Raw genomic sequence first — 9819 nt, 5'->3', positions numbered from 1 at the left:
AACCAGGGAACCCAGGAGTCCGGACTCCCCCGCCTCCCGAGAACCAGGGAACCCAGGAGTCCGGGCTCCCCCCCACGGAACCAGGGAACCCAGGAGTCCGGGCTCCCCCGCCTCCCGAGAACCAGGGAACCCAGGAGTCCGGGCTCCCCCGCCTCCCGAGAACCCAGGAGTCCGGGCTCCCCCCCACGGAACCAGGGAACCCAGGAGTCCGGGCTCCCCCGCCTCCCGAGAACCAGGGAACCCAGGAGTCCGGGCTCCCCCCACGGAACCAGGGAACCCAGGAGTCCGGGCTCCCCCGCCTCCCGAGAACCCAGGAGTCCGGGCTCCCCCCCACGGAACCAGGGAACCCAGGAGTCCGGGCTCCCCCGCCTCCCGAGAACCCAGGAGTCCGGGCTCCCCCCCACGGAACCAGGGAACCCAGGAGTCCGGGCTCCCCCGCCTCCCGAGAACCGGGGAACCCAGGAGTCCGGGGGGGGAGGGGGAGCTGCTCCATCGACCTTCCGGCCGGCCCTTCTCGCTGGTTCCGGTCCTCCGGCCCCGCCCCCGCCCGGGCCCCGCCGCCGACACCCGCGGCCCCCGGCCCCGACCGCTGCGCTGCCACCTCGGGGTGAGTCCGCGCCCCCCCCCCCGGCCCCGCCTCCCCACAGAGCCCCCCCGCGCGCGGCCCCGCCAACCCCCCCCCGGTCTGGGCATCCCCCCCCCGCACCAGCCCCCCCGCTCCGAGTTCGCCCCTGCCCCGGCGGGGCTGGTCCCCATCGGGATTCCCGGGGCAACCCAGGCTCCGTCCCCTCCCCCCAGCACATGGTGCGGCCCGGGGTGGGGGCGGGGCCGCGGTGGGGCCGGGGTGGGGCGAGCCCTCGGCCCCGAGTCTCGCCGGCCACCGGACCGGGGGCCTCCCTCTGCCCAGCGGGGCCGGAGCAGGGCTCGGCGCTGAAATGGCCAGGTGGGGCGTCTGTTATGGTAGGGTCGCTCGGGGGTTTGGGGGCCGGGGGGGGGGCTGGTGCGGTTTTAGGGTGGCGTGGGACACCTGCAATGTGTGTCTCGGGGGGGGGGTGTCTCTGTGGTAGGGTTATTGCGGTTGTGGGGCTGCCGTGGTGGGGTCGCCCCCGGCTCTGCTACAGGAGCCCCATATTGTGTGTTTCAGCGGTGGGGTGGAAGGTGAGGCATTTATCTTGGGCAGGAGAGGGGGACTCATGGTATCCGAGAGCCTGGGATGGAGCTGGGGGCAGCAGGCTGGGTATCTGGGCTGGGGGGGGAAGCAGGCTGGGCAGTGGGGCGAATCTGGGGGGCTGGGCAGTGGGGAGCAAGAGGGAGCAGGCCGGGTGGCTAACCGTTCATAATCCCCTCTGCCAGAGTCTCCGCCTAACCTGCCACCCCCTTCCCTCCTAGCCGGCGCGGTGCCAGGATGGCGAAGGAGATGCGGGCGCAGTACGAGCCGGTGGCGGAGATCGGCGTCGGCGCCTACGGCACCGTCTACAAGGCCCGGGACCTGCAGAGCGGCAAGTTCGTGGCCCTCAAGAACGTGCGCGTCCAGACCAACGAGAACGGGCTGCCGCTCTCCACCGTGCGCGAAGTGGCCCTGCTCAAGCGCTTGGAGCATTTCGACCACCCCAACGTCGTCCGGTGAGGGGCTGGGGGTGGCTGTGTGGATGGGGCAGGGCTGGGAGGAAGCCGAGACCCCCGGGGAGGAATTGTCCATGGTGCCCGGTCACATGGGGCCGGAGGGCGCTTAGTGTGCATTGGCGGGAGTTTGGTTTTGGGGACCCAACAGCCACTTCCCTTTGCGCCCCGCTGGGATAAACATCCCAGGCTGTGCAAGAAGGGGAATCAGTATCCCGTGGGGGTGGGGGCTCCCCCTGACTCGGGGGTGTGGGGGGAAAGGGAAAGGGGGCTTGGGGGTGTGGGTGGGAGGCAAGGAGCCGGGAGGGGTCCCCGATCTGGGGTCGGTGTAGGAGGCACACGGCCAGTCCGGCCTGCGAGGTTGGAGTGGCCGTGCCGGGGACAGAACCCTGCCCTGCTCTCTGGGGCCTCTCTTCCTGTATGAGCTAATCCCTGGGAGCTGGAAGCAGCCCCAGGCCGCTCTGCGCTCGTTTTGCCAGCTCTGGGAAATGTGCGGCCGGTTCTAGGAATTGAGCCGCGGTCTGGAAGCTGCCTCCTTCCTGAGAGCCCTGAAACGCCAGCCGCAGGGAGGGAGAGCGCCCGGAGCTGGGCCGCGGGATGGCCCAGCTGGCAAATGGGCGGGTTTCCACTGGCAGAGGGTGTCCGTCCTCCCCCCGCTGAGGGGCCCGCCTGCGCAGGGGGAAGAGGCTCGAGAGCTGCTCTGAGTCTTGCCCGGCCTTGGCCCCCAGGTGTTTATGGGCTCGTTGCCTTTCTCTGCCCATCAGTTCCGCTCTGCTGGGGGTTCTGCCGACGCCAGCCTGGGGCACTGCTGGCTTTACGGAAACCCTGGGGTGAAGGCAGGAGGGTGGGGAGAGCTCCAGGGAAGGAGGTCACTGGTGGTGGGTCCCCATCCTGCCCCTCTCCCGGCTGTACGAGATGCTTGGGGGTAAATAGAGACATTTTAGGGAGCTTCTAAAAATCCAGCCTCAGTAGCAGGGCCTTGGGGGGGGGGCCAGGGCTGGGGGGATGTGTGGCAAAGCATTGGGAAGGGGGGTGGGTGCCTGGAGGCAGGGGGAAGCGGCGGGGGTGCGCTGGGGGTTGAGGGCAGCTGCCTCTCAAGGGACTGTAGCTTTTTAAGCACCATCCTGCTGCTGCCTGAACGCTCAGCTCCTTGGCGGCCTCCTACGGTGAGAGGGGCTCGTGGAGCCGTCCAGACCCCACTGCGAAGGGCCTAGCCCAGGCACGCTGCCCCCCAGTGATCTCTAGGGGTGGGGACCCTGCTGCCCTCGGCGCGACGGCTCCCCCGTCAGAGGAGCTTGCAGGGGCCGGTTCTGCTGGGCTCCGTCCCTTTGAGTTGCGGGCCCTGAGGGATGCACACGGAGTTTCCATTCTGTCTGCCCGTGAGCCAGCCCAGCCCCCCGTCTCCTCCCTGCTACCAGCTTCACAGACATTTCCCAGGCAGTTCCCAGCCCCTTGCCTGCCTCTCTGTGCCAGAGGGCAGTGCAGTGGGGGAAGGATCTCCGTGTCCTGTGCTGAAGCCATGGGGCCACCGGAATCGCTGATTGAGTTAGCCAGATAAGAGTCTGGAGCCCTGTTCTGGGCTATCTGGTGGCAGGATCTGCAGCTGGGGAATCGAATCAGCCCAGTACTGGCTGCAGCTCTGTTCTTGGGCGGGGGTTTGATACTCTGAGCTCAGGGGCCTGCTCACAACAGGGGCTCAGGAAGCCTGTCCTCAAATTACCATGTGATATAAAGCATGGGGGGCAGGAGAGGGGGCTATAGGTTGGGATTGAGGGACATTGGCAGAGCTGTGTGTGAGGCAGGGGAGTCCAGGGCTGGGATAGCAGGGGGCTGCGGATCATGAGTGAGGGGCATTGGCAGAGCTGTGATCCATCCCTCTAGATGGGCCTGGGGGGGTCCCATCAGTCCCGCGTTGGGCCCAGACAGCACTGGTCCTTTGCGCTGTGTTGAGCCGGATCATCGGGTTCCTGCAGCTGCGAGCAGGAGCCCCGCTTCCAGCAGAGCATGTGTCAGATCCCTGCCTGGCCCCTCCCTTCTGCACTCGGGTCCCCAGCCCCCACCAAGCTCCCTTCTCTACCCTGCCGCAGGTTGATGGACGTCTGCGCCACCACCCGGACGGAGCGCGAGACCAAGGTGACCCTGGTGTTTGAGCACGTGGATCAGGACCTGAAGACGTATCTGGACAAGGCGCCGGCCCCAGGCTTGCCAGTGGAGAAGATAAAGGTACATGGGGAACTGAGCCCTCGGCTGTAGGGACCTTCGTGGTGCCCCTGCCCTGCGGTACCCGCTGCCCTCGTGACGGGCAGAGAAGGGCTACGAGGGTGATCGGGGCGGGGAGAACTGCTCGCCCAGAGGAGGCTCCAGGAGCTGGGCTCATTCAGCCTAAACACATCTGAGTGCTCTCCATCAGTATAGCCGGGGGAAGCCCAGGGGAGGGACGAGCTAGTGAAGGCAAAAGACAATGTTGGCCCAGGGTCTGGAACAGCCTCCAATAGGGGACAAACGATCCAACTGGTCCGGCGCTGGAGCTGGATAGCTCTGCGAATGGGATGACAAGATGGGCTCCGGGGCTGGACTCGATGCCCCAGGAGGGCCCTTCCCGTCCTGTGTCCCTGGGCCCCGCCCCACACGCGCTGCTGGGGCAGGCAGGGAATCTGACCCTGCGCTCTCCCCCTGCTTGGCCAGGACCTGATGCGCCAGTTCCTGAGCGGCCTGGACTTCCTGCACTCGAATTGCATCGTGCACCGCGACCTGAAGCCGGAGAACATCCTGGTGACCAGCGGTGGGCAAGTGAAGCTGGCGGACTTCGGCCTGGCCCGGATCTACAGCTGCCAGATGGCCCTGACCCCTGTGGTGAGCGCCCCAGGCCCTAAGGCCTGTGCATGTGGAGGGGGTGGGTGGGGCAGTAAGGGAGCAGCTTTTGGCTCATGGAGCCTGGCTTTGAAATGCTGAGGTGCCTCCTCCCCTGCGGTCCCGCACTTGTGCCTGCATTGCAGATGCCCGGCTCCCTCCTGGAATACTCTGCCTTTGGCACTGGGGCTCCTGCCGCTGTGGGGAGGGGATTGGTCAGTGTCTGGCCTGCTGCCGTGGGTGGGGATGAGGGCTGGCAGCTGTGTGAGCCTGAGTCACTGGAGGGTTACCCCCATCAGTGGGATCTTCACTCAGCTTCTACAAGGCACTGCCCCTAAGGGGATCCTGGGGAGACCCCCACCGTTCCGAGTGGCCCCCTGCCGCCGATGCTGCTGGGAGCGGGGTGTGCCGGGAACCTGGCAGGGGCTTGGGCGCACTCGGACATCATTGATCTGAGCTCCCAGGGCCTCCTGGTGGCCCTGGGCTGGGGACCCAAGCGCAAGGGGGGAATGTTATAGCTGAAGCTCATGGCTGTGTGAGCAGTAAGGGGGTCTGGCTTGGCAGCTCCTCCTTCTCTGGGGGCTGGAGATCCAGGCCAGGAGACCCTGCCAGGGGGCTGAGAGACTTTGGGGTTCTCCAAGATGCTAACTTCCAGCTCTTGGGGGGGCCTGGGGCCAGGGCCTGGGGCAGCCCCGCCCGGGCAGGCTGGGTCTGTTGATGTTGGGGGTTACCCCATCACATCTCCGCGGAGATGAGCTCCAGTGTGGTGGGTCCCTGCACTGCGGGGGGAGGGAGCGCAGCTGCAGACTCCGGCAGCCCTTATGATGCTTCCCCCCAGCCTGTGGGGTGCGTGGAATCTGTAGGGTAAATATTGTGCCATAGGCAGGAAGTGGGACCGGCGGGTGGGGACACTCAGCCTAAAGGCATTTCCTGCCTGGCAGGGACCGGGAGCTCTGAGCTTTCAACCAGCCCCGGAGAGACTCACCCTCCAGGAGATGGGGGTCTCTTAGGCTGCTTGTGGAAGGGGAGTCCTAAACCCCAACAGGCTTCTAACTGGGGAGGGGGACAAAGTCTGTGTTTTGGAAGCATCGTGTGGCCTTGGGGGCTGCCTAGCCAGGGGTTCTCCCTGCCCTGTGGGGGCCCCTCTTGGGTTGTCGCCCCCCTCACTCCCAACGTGACTGTGCCCGTGCAGGTGGTTACCTTGTGGTACCGTGCCCCGGAAGTGCTGCTCCAGTCGACCTACGCCACCCCGGTGGACATGTGGAGCGTCGGCTGCATCTTTGCCGAGATGTTCCGGCGAAAGTGAGTGTGTGTGGGGAGGAGCTGGGCAGGTGCTGAGCAGGGCCGGGGTGCGGGCACTGGGGTGCCTGCAGACACAGGGCAGGCATGGGTGGCGTGGGCACGTGCAGGGTTGCACGGGTGGGTCAGGGCGTGGCTGGGTGTGTTGCGGGTAGGCCTGGCTGGATGTCAATGTATAACTTTGAACCCCACCCATCCACAACCCCCCAGGGTGGCATCTGCTCAGCACCACTTAACTAAGGACCCCAAAGTGCTTGATGCCAGGGGGTTGGTCTTGTCAGGTCCCTTTTCTGGGTGGGAGACGTCGTGTCCAGTCTCACAGAGCCAGGAACCCTGACTCCCAAGCTCCTGCTCCGACCAGTTGATCACGCTGCCTTGCGGTAACATGGCCCACCTGGGGACTAGGACGGGCACGGCTGGGTCGGCTCTGGGCTCCAGCTAGCGGCAGACCATGATGGGGAACCCACCTGCTGGTCTCTGCCTCCCCCCTCCCTCCCTTGCCGTAGTTTAGCAAGCGCAGCTGGGAGACAATTGATTAGGGCTGAGCCAGGAACTACCCCCCTGGCTTGGCTTATCGGCTCCGCTCTGTGCTGATAGACGGGGAGGGGCCCCTCGCTGCCAGATCTCCCCTCCCGGCCTTGTGGGCTCAGCTCTGGGCCTCTCCAGGGGAGGGAGGATGTGTGAGAATGAGCCTGGTGCCCAGCCGGCTCCTTCTGTGCAGGTCATGGCTAGCTTGGGGAGGGGGCGTTGGGCCCTGGCCTGTTACTGCCCTTGTTATTGGCCCCTCTGAGCACCCCCCCCCGCCATTGTTCAGCCTCTTAGGCCTTTGAGCCTGTTAGGGGGGCGGGAGGGTGATGTGGATGGGAGTGTGTGCACATGCAGCCACCTCTGGGTGAGGACGGAGCAGCTGAGCATGCTGCAGCGGATGAGAATCCCAGTTCTGGTTCTGAGATGGGTTCTGCCCCAAAGGGAGTGGGGATGGGGCTAACGGTGGGGAGCACGCCCCACTCTCAGCTCAGAAGCCAGCCCTTCTCTCCCCTGCAGGCCCCTCTTCTGTGGCAACTCAGAAGCCGACCAGCTGGGCAAGATTTTTGAGTAAGTTCTGAAGCTTCCCTAGTGTCTTGCGGGATGGGGCTGGATGAGGGGCGGCGGGGGGAGACTGGGATCTCAGCTCTGGGAGGGGGATGGGACTCATTCAAGCAGCTCTTGAATGAGGCACTAAGGGCTGAGCCAGGGTGGGGCTGGGGGACCCAGCCCTGGTTGACAGCTGCTGATTGATGGGACAGGGCGGGGCAGCATGCCTGGGTTTAGTGCTGCTGCTGGAGGTATAAACACAAGAGTTTGTGGGGTGGGGGACTGCTGAGTGCTTGTCTCCTTTATCCTGTTAACTCTCCGGGACACTCAGTAAGCGACCCACCCTGCCACGCTCCAAGATCAAGCTGGGTCCAGTCTTTCCCCCCATGGATGGCCAAGGAAGGAGGCGACCGGCCACATGTTAGTTGAGGGGTTTTTTTGCCGCATGGGGTGCAGAATGTCCAGTGAGCTGCCTCGCGCAAGCGGCCCGGGGCCCAGCACTGCGGGCTGCGAGCAGCTCTGTGCTAGAGGAGGGAAGGTGCATTTCAACCCTGGGGGCGAGGGGACAGTAGGAGTGCTGGCGCCCGGGTTTGCCTCGACAAGGTGATGGGGCTTCGAGCTACCCCTGCCTGGTCTGCCCAGAATTGGAACCCAGGTTACTTAGTTACTAGGTGTATTATGGTAGCGCCCAGGAGCGCCATTCACCGGGACCCCTTTATGCACGGTGCTGCGCAGACAGAACAGAGACGGCCCTTGCCCCAGAGAGCAGCCACTGTAAGGTGAACACGGGTTACCTTAGTGGGGGGTTAAAAAGGCCCCTTTGTTCCTAGCAGATACGAGGCTGGAGGGAGTTGGGAGATATCCTGCTGGGAATCGCGGGTGAGACTGCAATCAGCCCCGGCCTCCCCAGGGATCGGAACTGTGCCGGGATAGGCTCTTGTCTGAAGAGGCTGGAGCCGTGTAGGGGGCGGGAGGTGGGACAGGGAGTCACCAGTGGGTCCAGGAGCCTGGGCTCGGCTCACAAAGGGCTTGTCGAGGACACGGAAAGGTGGTATCCTTGGAATCCCAGCAGCATTAGCCTGTGGAACTCACTGCCACAAGGGCTCACGAGGTCGAGAGCTTGGCAGGCTTCAGAAGAGAATCTGACCCCCCCCCCCCATGGACAATGAGAGAGCGAGAAAGAGAGAAAAATACCTAGTTTTTAAACAAGGGATCAAAGTCCTTTAGCCTCAGGGCAGAGGGAAAACGCTGGCTGGAGTTAGTAGGGCAGGTTGTTCCCTCGCATCCCGGGTAGGGTTCCTCTCTCCTTCCTCCTGCCCTTGGATGGATGGGACGGTGGGCTGCGTGGACCTCTGCTCTGGGCTGGCAGTGCTCATGTCCCACCCCCTCCCTGCTGCCCCGTCCCAGTTGTTCTCTTCTCTCCTCTCCCCCCGCAGCATGATCGGGCTCCCGGCAGAGGACGACTGGCCCCTGGATGTGGCCCTGCCACACTGCGCCTTCACGGCACGCTCCCCACAGCCTGTGGAGATGTTTGTGCCAGAGATGGAGAAGCTGGGAGCGCAGCTTCTCTTGGTAGGTCAGGGGGCTCTGGAAATGACATGCCCAGGGGCATTGGCAGAGCTGGAGGGTGGGGAGCCCAGGGCTGGGAGAACGGGGCTGCAGGTTGGGGAGGGGAGGTATCAACAGATGGGACAGGACGCAGGGGCCTGTTAATTGGTCCTTACTCTTTGAACACCCAGTTGGCTCAGGTGGCCCCCAGCTGATCCACTGGGGGGGAGCCTCAGAGCCGAAGTCCCTCTCTGTGGGGGTAGGATGGGGTCCGTCCCATTTATCCCTTTCTCCTCTCCTCCGTAGGAGATGCTGACCTTTAACCCCTACCAGCGGATCTCGGCCTTCAACGCACTGCATCACCTTTACCTCCAGGACAAGAGCCTGGTGGAGGGGTAACGCCCCAGTGCCCCCCACCCCCACCCCGTCCCCCCACGGGGACCCAATGGAGGACTTGGGAGAGCACCTGTTCTGCACCCACCCCACGCCCCCAGGGGGGCGCCGCCACCGGCACGCACACGGAGACGGACTCGAGCAGGGAGTGAGACGCCTCCTCCCGGGGGATGCTGGGATTCCGGTGGCGCCTCCCCCTCCCCAGGCGCGTGGTCCTGGGCAGGCCTAGCTCTGGTTAAGGTCAGTTTGTGTTGGGAAGGGGCCCGGCAGGGCCTCACCCCGAGTTCTCATGGACACTTTTGAGTAGCCTTTTGTAACCGTTTACAAGATAACTGTTGCTGCCTTATCACATTCCAGCCTCCTGCCGCCGGTCTCAGCTCTTCCACCCCCAACCCCGGGCGAGGGGCTGAGAGCAGCGTGACGGACCCCCTCCCCACGCTCGGGGCAGGTGGGGGTTTTTTTTTTACAAGAAATATTTGCGCGCGGTTTTTCTACTACCAGGCGGTGGCCAGGGCGAACCGCCGGACTCTTGGTGCACATGTGGGAGTTGCTTCCTTGAGGGTGGATTGGGGAATCCTGGGGGGGAGCTGCTCCCCCGGGGCTGCGGGAAGGGGATCAACAAGTTTATATTTATAATGATTGTTCTCGGACACTTAACTTTTTTCTTTTATCGGCTCTAAAAATGGTCAGAGCCCAATAAAGGGAAGGCAGGGGGCTGGAAGGGCAGTGCCCGGACACACTTGGCTGCCCTCGCGTCCAGCCCCAGCCCCACCCCAGCCTGCTTTGTCCCTTGGCTTGCCTGAACGTGTCTTGGGTTTGAATGGTGCGGCTGAGAAGCTGGGACTGCACCCCCCCATCATGTGGGGTCAGAGGTCCCCTTCCTCTGCTCGCTGCTGGACCAGTGATTGCAGCAGATTACGGGGCAAGGTTAAGGGGTCACTGGAGTGGAGGCAGCTGGGCATTGCCCCTCATTGCTCTTTATTGGCTTGTTCACCCTTGGGTCTGAGATCCGGGGTGGGTTGTCAACCCCAGGAA

General features: G+C 64.4%; 1 protein-coding gene across 2 annotated transcripts; it reads left to right on the top strand.

Moving 5' to 3' along the window:
• Positions 1-468: 468 nt before the first annotated feature.
• On the top strand, positions 469-9584 carry CDK4 (cyclin dependent kinase 4). Of its 2 annotated transcripts, none has more exons than XM_038378641.2 (8): positions 469-607; positions 1390-1623; positions 3708-3843; positions 4306-4473; positions 5663-5772; positions 6814-6864; positions 8280-8415; positions 8698-9584. In XM_038378641.2, the coding sequence occupies exons 2-8, from the start codon at positions 1406-1408 to the stop codon at positions 8788-8790; spliced, it is 912 nt and encodes a 303-aa protein (XP_038234569.1). In that variant the 5' UTR covers positions 469-607; positions 1390-1405; the 3' UTR covers positions 8791-9584. The 2 variants fall into 2 exon arrangements, with proteins under 2 accessions (XP_038234569.1, XP_038234568.1); XM_038378640.2 differs by lacking the exon at positions 469-607 and adding an exon at positions 810-943.
• The last annotated feature ends 235 nt before the right edge of the window (positions 9585-9819 follow it).

The sequence above is a fragment of the Dermochelys coriacea genome, chromosome 20, assembly GCF_009764565.3.
Source record: "Dermochelys coriacea isolate rDerCor1 chromosome 20, rDerCor1.pri.v4, whole genome shotgun sequence".
Classification (NCBI taxonomy): domain Eukaryota; kingdom Metazoa; phylum Chordata; order Testudines; family Dermochelyidae; genus Dermochelys; species Dermochelys coriacea.
The sequence above is the reverse complement of the archived record's forward strand: the minus strand, read 5'-3'. Positions and strand labels throughout refer to the sequence as shown.

Excerpts from the sequence above, each read along its gene's own strand:
- CDK4 (XM_038378640.2), top strand. Across the intron at positions 1,624-3,707 it reads GACCACCCCAACGTCGTCCG|GTTGATGGACGTCTGCGCCA; the intron begins GTGAGGGGCTGG and ends ACCCTGCCGCAG. Across the intron at positions 6,865-8,279 it reads CAGCTGGGCAAGATTTTTGA|CATGATCGGGCTCCCGGCAG; the intron begins GTAAGTTCTGAA and ends CTCCCCCCGCAG.